This window comes from Athene noctua, chromosome 2 (assembly GCF_965140245.1).
Source record: "Athene noctua chromosome 2, bAthNoc1.hap1.1, whole genome shotgun sequence".
In the NCBI taxonomy this organism is placed as follows: domain Eukaryota; kingdom Metazoa; phylum Chordata; class Aves; order Strigiformes; family Strigidae; genus Athene; species Athene noctua.
The window spans coordinates 82,387,385-82,403,793 of NC_134038.1; the positions used below are offsets into that span (position 1 = coordinate 82,387,385).

Sequence of the window (16,409 nt, forward strand, 5' to 3'; positions counted from 1 at the left end):
TTAAATAATCTTACGGCAAAGACAACCTTTCTTAATAGCAGAGAACCTTTCTTTTTGTGCCTGCTTTCTGCCAGTAAAGTGAAATAAAGAAGGTAAAGAAGCAGCAAATTGTTTTGCATGGGGTTTTTTGGGTTGACTGCTTCTAGTGTGACAATTAACTCTAGCAAAAAGAGCATGTAAATGTTGTGCAACAGCTCTGTAACAAATTTCCAGACATGCTGTTTCTTTGCCACTTGATTTTCTGAGCTTGTTTTTTCAAATCCAACTGAAGTTCACTTCAGTCCACTGGAAATAAGTGCTTTCTGCATGCACATGAAGAGGCACAGCCAACCGCTCCTAGTCACTGGGATCTTGGTTGAACTGTTTGGTTCCATTTTCCATGATTTAAAAATGAACTTCTTTAATGACATAATGAAAATAAGTGTACAGGGTTGTGCTTTTCCCATCTGCCCAGGTCTGGTGAAGGAAGGAGTTTTGTGAACCTTGTGAGCTCTTCTTTGGCCTCCCACTGAGAGGCTGAAGGAGCTGAGAGGAGAAGGACCACAAGTATTTCTCCCCTAACAGTTCACAGCTGCCTAGGTAGTGCCAAGGTTACTTGCTGTCAAAAAAGCCTCATGTGTATAACTCATATGTACTCATTTCTTGCCATGTTTAGGTGAGAGTATAAAGGATTAAAATCCCTGGACTTCCACTGCCATCTCCTCTTCCATTACAGGGCTCAGACCTGCAGCCACTCCTCTGCTAGCATGGCTTTGACAGCACAGCTAGGGGTACATCTCTGTCATGTACCCAACACTGAGGTGAAGAGTGTTTTCAGAGTATACTCTAAGATAAATTTTTAAATATGTGTTTCCTCACTCTCACTGGTAAAAATGACTGCTTAACCCCCAACAAACTCTGAAGCCCATCATGCTCCATTAACAAATGGGCTAGTGGGGTGCAGTGCTGTGCAGAGAGCTCTGCATCCACCCACTGCTTACAGAAATTGTGTGTTTTGTCTTCCAGACTCCGACCTGAGCATGCGGACGCTCAGCACACCCAGTCCAGCATTAATATTTCCGCCGAATTCCCCCGGTTTCCAGAATGGCAGAGGGTCGTCGACATCTTCATCCTCAGTCACTGGGGAAACTGTTGCCATGGTCCACTCGCCGCCGCCAACTCGTCTCACTCATCCTCTCATCCGGCTGGCGTCCAAGCACCAGAAGGAACAGGCCAACATCGACCGGCTGCCCGACCACTCCATGATCCAGATATTCTCCTTCCTGCCCACCAACCAGCTGTGCCGCTGTGCCCGTGTGTGCCGCCGCTGGTATAACCTTGCCTGGGACCCCCGACTTTGGAGAACTATTCGCCTGACCGGCGAGACAATCAACGTAGACAGGGCTCTTAAAGTGCTGACCCGGAGGCTTTGTCAGGATACACCCAACGTATGTCTCATGTTGGAGACGGTAATTGTTAGTGGCTGCAGGCGGCTCACAGACAGAGGACTCTACACCATTGCCCAGTGCTGTCCAGAACTGAGGAGGCTGGAGGTGTCTGGCTGTTACAACATCTCCAATGAGGCGGTCTTTGATGTCGTGTCACTGTGCCCAAACCTGGAACACCTGGATGTGTCAGGTAACGGGAAAAACTTCAGTACAGATGCCTCTGATTCTAAACGCCTCGTGCTTGTCCAACCCCTGGCCCCAGAACCACACACTTTCCCTTTCTGTGTTGTCTTTTGAAGTAGGAGTGCCAGTCCCCTGACAAAGTAGAAGTGAGATAGGCACCACTAGAATCTCAGTACCCAAGATGACCGCAGCACCTCTTGGTGGCCAGGCCTCCCCCAATGGAGATGAGCTAGCAGAGATGGCCCATTCAAATAGCATGAGTACTTTTTACAGATTTTTGCACAGACCACCCTTACAAGGGCCTGCGTTGCAGTCAGTGCTACATCATATGGTGAAGGCTAGTTACTAAGGCAAAATTTGTTTTATCTTTTTCATATATATATATATATATATTTTATATGTAGAGTATATATATAATGTATATATCTGTAACCTGATAAGTGACTTGAGGAGGAGCTCAGAATCACTGCTAGGCTTTTGTCTGGGTATAAATGTCAGTTGTCACCCCTAGCTAAACTTCAAGGTCCCCTTGTTTCCATTGCTATTTTAAGATGACTTAGCTAGCTTGGGCTTTTTTTTTTTTTTTTTTTTTCCCAATAGTGTATATATTTGCTTAGTGGCTTTCTGCTTTTCCCCTCACCCAATTACAATATATCACTGCAGCTGTTTAGATCAGCAGAAATGTTTTAGACAATTTTCCTCAGACCTGCTCTGGGGAAACAAGATGTTTTTTCCCAAGGGCAGCCACACTGAATTTCCTCTCTGCAAATAGGTTGGCACTTAATGGAAAGGAGGTAGCCAAGCAGAACACTGAAGTAAATCTCATGCTGATACTTACTTTGTGATCTCACTTGTTATTGGTTTAATGTTGTAATCAGTCAGCCAGACCTGATTTGCCATTGCAGGGGTACTAATGGCAATAAGCAGGACGAAGTGGGCATAGGAAGCAATGCTATTAAGTCACTAGTACCCAGATAAACTGTTTTTTCTAAGGCTGCCTATCTGGTGTACACTGATCTACTTTCTTTTTTGTTGCCTTTTATGGTTTTTTTAACCGATTTATCCAACTCTATCACCTAATATTCCTAGGATGGCAGAATGTCATGGAAAGCATCAAAACACATAGCAATAAATCAGAATTATTCATTTTTTGTGATTGCTTTCTGAAATGGCCAGGTGATAAAGAGTCTTTGTGGGGCTGCAGGGGTATCCTGTCCCACGGAGTCTATTCACAATGACCTTGCATATGAATTACTTATTTTCAGTACATACTGACATTAGTTCTGGATTGCTAACCACACATTCAAGCTGAAGCATCTCCAGCACCAGAGGAAAATGTGCCTGTGTGATTTAGACCTAGAGCTACATATCACTTTGAAAGTTGGCTCTATCCCTGACATATTTATGCTTTTCTTACTACATCCTCTAGGGTGGTATGGAGAATTGAGTGGCTCAAGCATCCTGGGCCTGGAGAGACAGGACAGGTAGAATTCTAAGCTGAAGGTCAACTGCCTTGTCACATCAGTCTGTTTGGTGACACCCTGAGTGCATCTGGGGGCTTGTAGGTAACTGGAAATGATTTGATCCACAGCTCCTATCGATAGATATGCTATAGAATGAAGGTGACTTTTCAAAAGCAGGGAAGATTAAAAGATGATGCCGGGTCTTGAAAGAGGTTCTTTTGGGGTCTGCCTTCATTTGTGGTTTCCCCAAGCTTGTTACTTTCAGACCTAGAAGATGGTGTCTGTCCCGAAAAGCTCATCAGTTTGGTCCAAAGTATGTGAAGGATGAGTCCCTCAATTTTGTCTCATTCATGGGTCAGGAAGGTAATTTTAGTCCCACACTCTTCAAAGTTTTCTTTTTGGAACAGATGAAGTTTGAAAATAGTCAGAAGTCAAGGGTGTTTGTGTTCAGACGTGGCTTTTGCTGCGTGTGCCTGCCTGTGAATCGTGGATAATTGATCTCTGGGGTCTTGTTTTGAGTAAACTTTTTTCATTCTGATGCAGGTCATTTTGGAGGATATTTTGGAAGCAGGATTCCATTTTCCCCCTCCTTCTGTCTGTAGTTAGGAGTCAAGGCTTCCACCTACACACTCGAGCAATTCTCAGGACTGAAGTGATTCACTGGTTTGTTTTCATACAGAGCAAGAGAAGTTGGGTACATGTGCTGGGAGATAACACTGTATTTGTAGCTAGTTAATTAAAACCCAGTTCACAGTTGTACATCTAGTTGAATCTCTCTCCTCTTGGATGGATACTTGGCAGAAATAACGTACCAAAATCTTTAATGTCAAAACCAGATGTTCATATTAACTTTAAGAGTTTTCCACAGTGTAAGTTCTGTCACTCTCAGCATCCACTTTGTGGGCAGGTCTGAGATATCTCTAGAAGCTGGTTGAGCTTGACTGAAAGTTATTATCTAACACTCTAGCCAACATTTTTTTTTCAATCTGTTTGGAAGTTTCTCCTCCCTTTTAAAAATCAGTTATACTTGGTTTATGGAAAATTCTGTTACAAGAGTTTTGTTTTTACATTTTTTATTATTTAGGACAGAAAAATTGTTGCAGACCCAGGAACCTGTCATTTTGCCTAAAAATCAGGCAGTTCTATATTAACATGGACTCTTTTTCTGGTGAAACCATTTTGAATACCCTTCCCATGAAGTATTTCACAGTGTAGCCAAAGTAACTAGACAAGGCGATGCTGAGCTCGTCAAAACAGTGATCACACACTGATCTAGGCGGCTCCAACCCTGCTGTGAGACTTCTGACCCATTCACTTTCTAATTGCGGTCGTTAAAGCATTCCCCCTTCTTGGATCCTCAGCAGGCAGAACGTTCTTCTCGGCCTCATGGACCCTTCATTCTCATTTAGCCAGATCTTAAAATTGAATTCTGGTCAGCATGTAAAATATCCAGACCGACTCCTTAATCCAGCAGCCTCCTTGGGCAAACACAATAGCGACAGCTACATCAGGTCCAAAAGAACTCTGCCTAGGTGCCAACTTCTTCTGTGGAAACCCAGCTCAAGGATGGGGATTCCTGTGGTGCGTTTTGTATCACCTACTCCAAAGAACCTATTAGAGGTGAAATTTTTACAGTGTTAGCATTGTACTGCTTCCCTTTAGAAAAATCACTGTGCTATTGAGCACATATATAGTACTTACTTGAAGGCAAACATATTTCCAAAGATTGCACCATGACATAGATTGATCTGCAACCCAGTCTGAAGAGGAAATAGCAGCATTCAGTTTTACGATGTTGTTTGTCGAACAAAGTGCTTTGCTTCAAGGCCCCAGAGCTTCTGCATGACCTGTGGACAATTTGCCCATTTCATTATGTGAAGCCTAAGGTAAAATTTGCATCTGTTCAAACAATTTTGAAGCCTAAATTAAAGATCCAGCTGCAAATTCAAATGATGAATATAGAAATCTAACTGCAGGTGGCAGAACGTTTCAAATCCATATCCCATGCTGCTTACAGCATTTATGTGAGCCCACTGGATTGTCTCAAGGGATTTTTTTTCCTTTTTATTTTTAAGAACTGAAGCACATTCATACCTTCCACTAAGCCTCTGAATGAGAACCTGTTGTATCAAGTGGTATGGGTTTGGGTCATTCAGGTTTTTGAGGTAGTCTCCATACACTGTCATGCTCTTTACTTCCAGGCTGCAGGATTTTGCAGCATTACCAATACATGGAGCATTAAGGTCGTCATCCTAACTTTTCTGGCTTTTCATGGGTCACTTCATCACCATTGGCCAGTGCTTCAGCAATACACAAAAGCTCTTTTTATCCCTACCTGAGGACATCTCTTTAGGCGTAAGCTGCAGAATTTGTCTGAGTGGACATTTACGGCTAAAACTGTTGGGCCTTGATCACTGACAGGTAGACACTTCCTTCTTCCTTTCAGCTGTTTCTAGCTATGCTAAAGCAATGTGCCCAGCTGAACTTGGCACAGATAAGAATTTCCCTTCAGGAGCTCATGATTGCCAGTTTGCAGTGCAGCAGAAACAGCACTTTCCAAAAAAAACTTTCATTCACCACCTTGCACAGAATGGAGGCTAAAAACGGGGGAAGTCTGTGAGCGTGTTTTTCCCTTTAATGTAGCCCTTTATCTTTTCTTGCAAGGCCTGGTGTTTCTCTTCTAGTCTAGTCACCTCCATTCATGTCCAGACTTTCTCACTTGAAACAGTCCTTTTCTGCATCTGTCCATGTCCTCCCATGCCCTTACCAGTCTGTTGGCTCCAGCTGACTCTCCCCATTCTCCTTAGGTTACCCAAATCTCCACCCTTGTGCAAGCACATATTCTTGCCATGGTTTTGCATCCTTTCCACATTGCAGGCTTGGGGCTGGATTCACATCTGTTCTCCAAATGCTTTTTGGAGGGTGGGTGGGGTTTGTCTTTTTTTATAATGGGGTTTGATGGTGAAAGGGCCTCTGATGTTGGTTTACAAACTCAGCCAGTGAGCAATGAGACTGCCTCTGATCAAAAAGCTACGTTGGTTGTCATTAAGTACCATTTTCACAAATTGTCACTGGGTTTATATTGCAGTAGCAGATCATAGACTGTCCCTAGATAAACTTGGGACCATCGTGTTACGTTTGGGCTATGGACAATATCAGCTCCACTGCTTTGCTGGAGCTCAGAATCCCAAAGCAATCTCACTGAGACCAGTGGAGTTTATCATTTCCTCTGGTGTCGGGGCCCATCAGAGCGAATCCAGATCAGTCAGTCAGGATGATTCTGCTCTTGCAACACAAAGATATCTTCATCACATCCAGTATGCGATTTCATGCCCACCTTTCTGGTCTTGCTGTGTGATTTGTTTTCATTACTTGCTTAAATTTGCTCTGTTTTTCCACTTAGGCTGCTCCAAAGTAACATGCATCAGTTTGACCCGTGAAGCCTCCATCAAGCTGTCTCCCTTACATGGGAAGCAAATCTCCATTCGCTACTTGGACATGACGGACTGCTTCGTCCTGGAGGACGAAGGACTGCACACCATTGCCGCTCACTGCACTCAACTGACCCACCTGTACCTGCGCCGCTGTGTCCGCATCACCGACGAGGGTCTCCGCTACCTGATGATTTACTGCACGTCCATTAAGGAACTGAGCGTGAGCGACTGTCGCTTTGTCAGTGACTTTGGCATGCGGGAGATTGCCAAGCTGGAGTCGCGTCTCCGATATCTTAGCATCGCTCACTGCGGCCGGATCACAGACGTGGGCATCCGTTACATAGCCAAATACTGCAGCAAGCTGCGCTACCTCAATGCGCGGGGCTGCGAGGGCATCACGGACCACGGCGTGGAGTACCTCGCCAAAAATTGCACAAAACTCAAATCGCTAGATATTGGCAAGTGCCCTCTGGTCTCAGACACCGGCCTGGAATTTCTAGCCCTCAACTGCTTCAACCTGAAGCGCCTGAGCCTGAAGTCATGTGAGAGCATCACTGGGCAGGGCCTGCAGATTGTAGCTGCCAACTGTTTTGACCTGCAGATGTTGAATGTGCAGGACTGCGATGTCTCTGTGGATGCTCTGCGATTTGTTAAACGACATTGCAAGCGCTGTATTATAGAGCACACCAACCCTGCCTTCTTCTGAAAGGACACCCTGAACCTGTTGTTACAATGCAGTATTAAAAACACTGATGTATAAACACATGCTCCCATATTCAGTAATGCTGTCTTTTCTATAGCTTATGGGAGTCAGCTTTTCTTGTATGTTGTGGGTGAGGGGGGTTTCTAGAGGACTATTTTGTTTGCTTTTTATATGATCACTTTTTAAGGTGCGGTGGGTCTCCATGGAGACGCTGCCTTAATGCAAAAGCAATGAGTGCTCAGCATCCTCAGTGGGGTGCCGTTTCCATAACAGCCGTGATCTTGTCCCAGGCTACAGTAGCTACCTCCAAAGGAAATAGCACATAATCCCTCCTTTGGAAATGCTACTAAGCTGTATCAAATATATCTGAATTCCAGCTGTGCTCATGAAGCTGACTATGCAATATGTGTCTGTGTTCCCCAAATTCTTCCGATATGGTTGATAAAACATCCCCTTGTCTCCAAGTAGTTTCTCTTTGGTAGTCATCCATTGTGATCCCTCAGGAAATACTAGATAGTGTTCTTAAACATACTTGACTGAGGTGGAATAAGACCTGCTAGCCATTACCAAGCACTCTGGTAAAGAGTCTGGAGACTGTGTCCATGCGTGGATTCTCTTGGAAAGCCCACCTCCAGGTCACATGTGCATCATCACTACTTGCCCTCATTTCTAAATCTGCCCTCTCCTGCATGTGTGGTACCATCCCCTGGTCGCAGATGGGGACTTCAGGGTCTGATAAGCGGTGACATATTTGAGTGAAGGAAAGCATGAGATACTAGTGGCCCGACAAAGGGAAAAGCCACCAAGTTGGCCTGAGAAGCTGCTGTAATTCTGCAACAAGCTGAGTATGGTCTATGCGCTGTCATACACCGGGGACTCAGGCGTTGTGGAGCAGCTTGCATGGGGCAGTCGCAATTGCTGTGCTGAGCAGCTGCCACCAGAAAGTCAGTCTTTGTTCCTTCACTGTATCTCTTCAGCAGCTGGGGCATTGCAGTTGACAGTCCCTGAGCAAACCAGGCACGTGCATTGATGTAAATCCGTTATGTGCCTCAATACACATAGAAACCGGACCCTTTTCTGGGCCTGTGGCTGATTTTGAGACTTCAGAGACACTAACCTGATGTTAGATAACACCCCTGGGGACGGAGGGGCTTAGAGTGTTATTCACATTAGATTTAGATTTTGTGAAATCTTGTCTGTATGTGTTCCCTTAGGCTGGAGAAACGGCTGCCATTCAACAAGGAATTAAAACGTCAGTGTCGCCCTGTGACAGTGGGAGCCCCTTGTAGTCTCATGGTCACTCTTGATCATGGAAGAGCAAGAGTGGTTTGGGGTTTCCCCCATCTCATTATCTTCTTCCCCAGAGCGTGTGGTCATTACATGGTTACTTTCTTCACAATTTTCTGGCAGCCATTTCTGTGCATTTTCATATGTAATGCTCAGATCTGAAAGCCAGACACGTTAGGGGTGATGATATTTTCAGGCAGGCCCCCTGCGCCTGACTGACAGGTGAATTCATACATTCAGCTCAAACTCTATAAACATTTCGGTAGAGAACGTAAGAAGGGAAGCACCGTGTCTGGTTTTCATAAGCAGTAGTTCCATCATCTGCAGACAACACTAATAAAATCATTGATATGAAGTGAAAATCCATATGCTTGAAAAAAATACATAACTGCTAAGGAAATACTTGTAGCAAGGCTCTCTCCAATTACAAAAAAAGCAGTGGTTTGGACATGTCCCTGCAGAGGGAATTTGTCCTACTGCTGCAAAAATTCCTGTAACTTATGTATGTTCCTCCAGTTTTGAGTTTCGTAACATACAGGATGTCATCAACCCTGAATTATAAATCCGATTGTACTAAAGCAAGGAGGGCCGTGGAAAATGAATTTGTCATAAATTTGCTACTATTACTAGTCAGTGACTAATAGGGGATGATACCATCCTTTGGCCAGTTAATATCACTTTGGTTTTCCTTTCTGTGTTTTTAAAATTAGAGATTCTTCTCCAGCAACTAGTACAGTATATTTTATCCGAGCCAGCTCTACTCTGTGTTTATCCTTTATCTCAAAATGGCCCCGAGGATAGTTAAATGTTAAGCCCATTCCTGACGATGGTGGGATTTTGAGCCATTTGCACTCATGAAATATAAGGCCTCATTAGTAACATTTAACTGTTTATTAAAAAAAAAAAAAAGCTACTTTTCTGGCTATGCTAAATTGAGTGAGTAGTGCTACATGGTTTTTTAAGGTTTCTGATGTTTAAATTGGCCTGTACTGTACAAATCTCACTATAAAGCCTTAATTTGCTACCAAGAAATAAAGCAATATATTGGTAACTGATGAGCATGCATCTTCATTTGCACTAACTGATTAACTTCTGGTGAAAAAGAATTAATACTTATAAAACTTTTCTTGAAAGGTAGGTGGGTGAATGAACACATCAGCACATCAGGTAGGTGGATGACTGTATTAAAAAACAGTAAAAAAAGTTTGGTTTAGATTATGACCTTGCCTATCTGTCTCTTTAAAATTTGATTTTCCTCATGCGATTCTTCTTGACCCTGAAACATAATCAGTAACTGGAAGTGTAAGTAAAAAAAAAAAAACCCAAAAAACCCCCAGTATATAAAAAGCACATGTATAAAAATTTCAGGAGGGCCTCTGCATCAGTTTAAAGGCAAGTTAACATATTTGATGTGAAAAGTAAAAGAGAATGGCTGAAAGGGTAGAGCACTTACAGGTGCAGTGTTGCCTTTTGAATGCTCTAAAAAACCTACTCTGGGGGGGCACTGGTGGAAAATGAATAAAGGTAATTTTTCTAAGCCAAACATTTTTTAAAGTATATAGTCTTACATGATCTGAGTTGGCACTCTGAGACTGCTACTTATCTCAAGAAAATTTGAATTTAACTTATTGATACGCTTGCCTGTTTTGACTTTTAACCTTTTTCCTATGTCTACTTGCAAAATGACATGACCAGAAAAGAAACTGAAATAGTGCGTGTGGAGCTGAATTTGCTGGATGGGTTGCAACATGTGACCGATGTGTCTTCGTTCCAGTTTGGGGTTGGCAAAGACTATAAATTTCCTGAGCGAAAACATTGTTGATTCTTGAACCATAAAATTGGGCTCAGGCACTGAGGCTTCTTTTGCTCTGTGATAGCATGTGGTGATCTCATCAAAGAAAGCAGTGATGAATCACAGCAGTCAGGCTGGCACGTTGTTTATGTCTTTGGAATAACTTGTGTCCTGTAGAGAGAGGACTCTTAGAAAAGTCACATCTAAACTACCATGCACTGTGATTACAGCCAAAGCTCTGTACCTAGGTGTTCATCCTTCTTATTCCCTTGGCTTTCATAAAAAGTGGAACTGTATTTTCCCCGTTGGCAGCATGAGATTGATGTGAAGTGCAACAGTCTTGCCTTTTTGAGCTATGCTCATCTGGCTCCCTACAAAATGCAAAAGAGCTTTTGTTGGATGTCTTGGAGTCAGAACCGTGGTCCAGACTGTTACTTTCAGTAGTGGCTTACGCGGTTTCTGAAAATGTCTAGCCTTTGAACTGGAAAATTAAAAAGCTAGTAAAAGACCTAATTTTAGCACTAGGCTTGAAGCAGGTCCAAACTCTCATTAAAAAGAAATGTAGTGACCATTTGGACTGCAGACTGGCTGCCCTGCAGCTGCCAGTGTTAGTTTTAAAGGAGAAAGTTCTCTGACAGAGCTGGTGCACAGCTCCTCTTCCCCCAGCATTCCTCAGGAAAGTAACCTGCCCTCAGTTTTTTATAATTTTGTCAGTTTAGCTATTCGTGCTGAAACTTCCCATGCTGGGCTTTGAAAATGTTAGTTGAAATGGTTCATCTGGTTCTGTAAATAAAGCTAGAAGGAAATGTCATTTTGCTCATGTTAAACTCCTGTTGACCTTTCCTTTGAAAACGGTTCATTGCTCTTCATCTCCTCTAAGGCCTTCAGCGTGAAAGTATAAGCCTTGCCATGAGGTCAGCTTTGGGACAAAGATGTGTCCCAGTTAAAATTCACCCAAATTTAGCTACATTACATGTCTTCGAACATCTCTAAATCCATGACCAGGGAGAAAAGGGGCACGCTTAGATATTTTGGAGCTTGTAGTCTGGTGAGGCTTCTGGCTGGCAGTGTGAAGGAGGAAATTACCTGAATTATATGGAAGCTGCCTGGAAAGTCAGGACAGGAGTGAAAGAAGAGATTTTTGAGAACTGGGACAAAAAGAAGGGTGAAGAAATTTCCCGAGCAAGGGGAACTGGGGCTGAGATGAAAAGAGATTGAATTATTTTCAGCAAAGAAACTGGGGCTGAGGTTAAAAAAGGTGGGTTTGTATGACTTGTTGAGCAGAGAGAGTTGGGCCAAAGAAAGTGTAAGTACTGAAGACTGAAAATTGGGGCAGGAGCAGAAACATGAAGAAAATTAACTGAACATCATGTAAATACAGTACACTCCCTTGGTGAAGGCTCTGAGAAAGGTTGACAAACTCTTTAAGTGAGGATGCCTCAAATTTTAAACAGTCTTTCAAAAATTAAATCGTAATTTTGCCCTTAATGCATCCAGTATCTACCCTTTTTCATATTTTGTTGATGCCAGAAAATCTTTACAGGGAGAACTTCTGCCTTTGCCAGCAAATGTATACAGAGGCCTGAGACATTGTCAACCTTAGTGCCTTAGTGTCTTATTCCTGCCTTAACACCTTTGTGCAAGGTAGTTTACTGAGAAGAACAGGTGAGGCAGGTTTGTAACATCTATTCTTCCTTTGGTATTGTATTTCAGCAACACCAGCTGTTTGGCTTTGCTAAGGTGCAGGCGTCAACATGGAGCCAAATTCGTGCCCTTTTGAAGACTGTTAAAGGGCATAATTATAATAGGTTCAAGTTACTGCCAGGCAGTAGACATCAGAATTCCAACTTAGCTTAACAAAAATACATTTAACTGAACAGCATTACTGCATGCTATTAAACAGATTAAATCAGTTTTCTCCATAAAATAGCAGAGGGATGTTTATTTTCATGCGCCCCTGCTGTACAGCTGTATGCTTCAGAGCAGGTTTTTCCTCTATTTTTGTCTTCTGTGAAAACTGGACAGAAACATCAGGTCATTTTTCCCTCGTCCTCTGGATGATCATAGAGGCACGTCTGAGATTTAAACTAGTTAATGGAAATCTTTTCCAAGCAGGCTCTGCTAATACAAATTTTAAAAAAATATTATGAGTGCAACAATCCAGTTGGCCATAGATATGTCAAATTAAGCCATTATAAATATAAAAGTTACTAAACAGGCACCAGAGAGAGAACCAGAGGGACTAGAAGGAGGGCTCCTTTTAAAAAAATAAAAAAACCAAGCTTTTATAAATGACCCTGTTACTTTTAACGCAAAACAGAAATCTTAACCATTCCTTCTAGCGCTAAAGATACTGTGTTCTTTGGGTTAGAATAGCTTAGTTTTCCTTTGTTTTTTAAAGAAACATTGCATGCTGTAGCCTCAAGCTCACATAAATGGTGGAAATTGAAAAAGTCGTCTTAAAAAGATGAGAGAATGCAAAGAGGGATTTGTGCCAAAAGGAATGAATATTTTTAACAGTTTCGTGTTGCATTGTCTGTCTTTGATGGCTCCTAAAATATTTTTATTAAGTCAAGTAGATGGTCATTCTTGAGAAGTTTCCGTTACTTCTTGAATATACTCCATTCACACGGTTGTCAGATAGATATCAGACCTTTGGAAAACTAAATTTCTAGCTATAAAAAATGAGTGTAGCTAATTTATTGTTTATAATTTGCCTTATCAAGTGTTTTCACATCTTTATCACTTAGTCATATAAAGGATATATCCTAAGCCTTTATCGGGACAACTGAAAATATATTTCTATATATTTATTAATAGGAAATTATATTTTTCTCACACCCAGATTTTGCTCTAGTTGCCTGTTCCTGGTCTATGGTATGCTGTGAAAATACTTTGAAGAGTGGGGCTTTTTTCTGGACTCGAATTATACTGTATTTATTTACTCTGTGGTCATGTATTTCATGTAGTATTGCAGTTGTTGATGTGTCTTTTGTGAGATGACACAGCGAAGTGGCTACTTGCATTTCAGCATGGAAATAGAATTTCCTAACACCTGACGTATGTGGCATGTAACAGTTGTCAGAGCTTGGATCTCATGTGTGACTGGCTGCTGGGGGTCCATCCACAGTACTTTTGTAGTGATTCATTCCTTAACTGCATGAAGCATCTTCTGTTTTATTTGGCATCAATCACAGGAGCAAACTCTAACTTCAGTACCTACTTTGGTGAAGGTAGTAGAGCTGTGACCTTTTCTCCGTACTGTCCTTTCTGTTTCTTTTCTGCCCTCAGAGAGTTACCCAAGCTCATGAGAGAGCCTGAGGTATTCTGCCTGCGTAGCCATGGGTAATACAAACAGCTCACTATTAATAGGACGAGTAAGGCCATTCACATGGGAGGCAGCCGGGGTGAGGGACTGAGGAGATGGACTGCAAATCAGTGATCACTCAGTGGCTGAATCTTGTTCACGTTTCTCGGTGTAGGTAAGAAGTCCATGCATGAACACAAGCATTCCAATGCTTGTTCTTACAGTGATATGTAGAACTTAAAAGATAAATCAGCTGGGCAGCTGGGGGGTGTCCACATAATCAAATAATTAAAATCCATTGTTTACAGAATCACAGAATTGTCTAGGTTAGAAAAGACCTTGAAGATCATCCAGTCCAACCATTAACCTAACACTGACAGTTCCCAACTACACCAGATCCCTCAGCGCTATGTCGACCCGACTCTTAAACACCTCCAGGGATGGGGACTCCACCACCTCCCTGGGCAGCCCATTCCAACGCCTAACAACCCGTTCTGTACAGAAATGCTTCCTAATATCTAGTCTAAACCTTTCTCGGTGCAACTTGAGGCCATTCCCTCTTGTCCTATAGCTTATCACTTGGTTAAAGAGGTTCATCCCCAGCTCTCTGCAGCCTCCTTTCAGGTAGCTGTAGAGGGCGATGAGGTCTCCCCTCAGCCTCCTCTTCTCCAGACTAAACACCCCCAGTTCCCTCAGCCGCTCCTCATACGACCTGTGCTCCAGAGCCTTCACCAGCTCCGTTGCCCTTCTCTGGACACGCTCGAGTCATTCAATGTCCTTTTTGTAGTGAGGGGCCCAAAACTGAACACAGGAATCGAGGTGCGGCCTCACCAGTGCCGAGTACAGGGGTCAGATCCCTTCCCTGTCCCTGCTGGCCAGGCTATTGCTGACACAAGCCAGGATGCCATTGGCCTTCTTGGCCCCCTGGTCACACTGCTGGCTCCTGTTCAGCCGGCTGTCAATCAACACCCCCAGGCTCCTCTCTGACTCTAGGTCTCCAGCCTTTAGTAGCATAGTAGAAAATCAGATATACACCTACCATGAGCCACAATGTCTTTCACTGCCAGTGTAAGACTGAGCTGCTGGTGAATTTTCATAACATAGCCAGTCATCACTCAGTGACGCTGCTGGGGCAACACCGGGTTGGGTTTTTTTCTCTGTGGTGTTGTATTCCTGTACCTACAAATCAGCGAAATTACCCAAACTTACTCTCTCTGTATCTGTTCTCCAGGTGACAGGTCAGTTTTGGTGTTTTGCATTTTAATGTCCCATGAACTCATATCCTGGTCCTCTCTCTCACCAGCTGACCTGCTGGGGAGCCATCCCAAGTGCCCTTTCTCAGCAGGATCTGTCCAGGAAGTATCATCTCCTCTCCTGACACCTTCCCACTCAGGCCGATAGCTTCCCTCATTGATGAAACTTGAATCCTTGCCGGTGTTCCCTCTGAAATGTGGTTGTCTCTCCCCTTTCCTTTCTTTGAGGTACACTGAGCACAAGCAGCTCCCTTTTGCACTGGCGAGGGAGCAGTGGTGCCACTGTGGGGGTACCCACTGTGTTCCCCAGAGCCCAGAAGGAAGGGAAAGCCCAAGCAAGTGAGGAAGTGCCTGGCCTATGACAGTAATGGGAAAGCTGTGCAGCAGGGGAAGGGAAGGAGCGGGGAGGCGCTTCAGGACAGAGAAGAATGTCCTGGCAGTACAGCTGCCTGAAGGGCCTGGGATGCAATGGAAAACCTGGGAAGGGTTTCACAGCAGTATGTTCATGTTGCTGTAGCATCACAGCGGTTGCATAGTTCTCTGTGCAGGGGGACGGTGAAGCCTCAGAGCAAGAAGTCCACTGTCAGCATCTCATCAGTGACAAGGAAGAAGAAATGCCATCCTTCCCTGTGGAGCCGGGTCTGAGAAGGAGGGAAGCTCTGGACAGTTGGGAGGGGGCTCTGGGGTGCCGTGAGACATGACAGGCCTCATGTCAGGTGCTTGGCACCTTGGGTCAATTTAATGCCGTTTGTTAGATACTGGAGTCACGAATGAGTGGAAAGTCTGCTTGGTATGGTGTGGTCTGGTGAGGCGTCCGTACTGCAGGGGCTGCCGGAGCCCTGTCATAAGCCAAGGATAGAGAAGCGAGAAAAGGGTTCAGGGGCCCCTTCTAGAAATGTGCGTTTTGCAGCAGAGTCTCTCCTGGCATCCCAATGGGCCTGGTTTTCTCCAAAGAGTTTACGCTGTGCAGGGACTGCTCAGAAGCAGCGAAGGGAGCTGTGCCAAGGCAGAGATGACCATGCCCTGATAAACTGAGTTGTTGAAGATGCAATACAGGTACATGTGAAGAGACTCCAGGCTCTCCAGCTTACTTTTGTAAAAAGAGGAGGGGCTGGGTTTTTTGTTGATTTTGGTTTTTTTTAAGTAATGATCTTTCAGAGTTGATTGGTATTTACTTTCTGTAGGGGAAGCTCATTCAAAAAACCTGAGACTGGCTTATCTTCAGATCAGAGGGGTGTCTGGTTTCTGAACATCGGTTTACTTTTTTGTAAGGCAAATTGATGAAGGCACAAGAGGGCCTTGCAGCCTGAACTTTGGAGTTCATAAACCTCTGGCAGGTTAAATTTGAGCGCATGATAAAGCAGCCTTCCCTTCCCCTGCCAAAAAATAAGAAAAAGCAAGAGAAAATTTCAACAAAATGTCCAATAAAGAGAGTAAAGATATTCAGGGCTAAAAGCTGAACTGCAAATAGTAATGCGTAATCTCTTGTTTAAAAGATATTTTCTTCCACAGGAGTCAAGTATGGTCCTGTGAAGCTGGAGGGTAAATTGAAAGCTATCA

The 16,409-nt window shown here is 43.6% G+C and overlaps 1 protein-coding gene across 1 annotated transcript in view; it reads left to right on the plus strand.

Annotated features, from left to right (window-relative positions):
• The window catches only part of FBXL7 (F-box and leucine rich repeat protein 7), a 193,916-nt gene extending 184,496 nt beyond the window's left edge, over positions 1-9,420 (plus strand). The window contains exons 3-4 of the mRNA XM_074899537.1: positions 1,006-1,617; positions 6,477-9,420. Coding sequence (XP_074755638.1) covers positions 1,006-1,617; positions 6,477-7,213 — 1,349 coding nt within the window. The 3' untranslated portion in view covers positions 7,214-9,420. The remainder of the gene's footprint in view (positions 1-1,005; positions 1,618-6,476) is intronic.
• Positions 9,421-16,409: the final 6,989 nt, after the last annotated feature.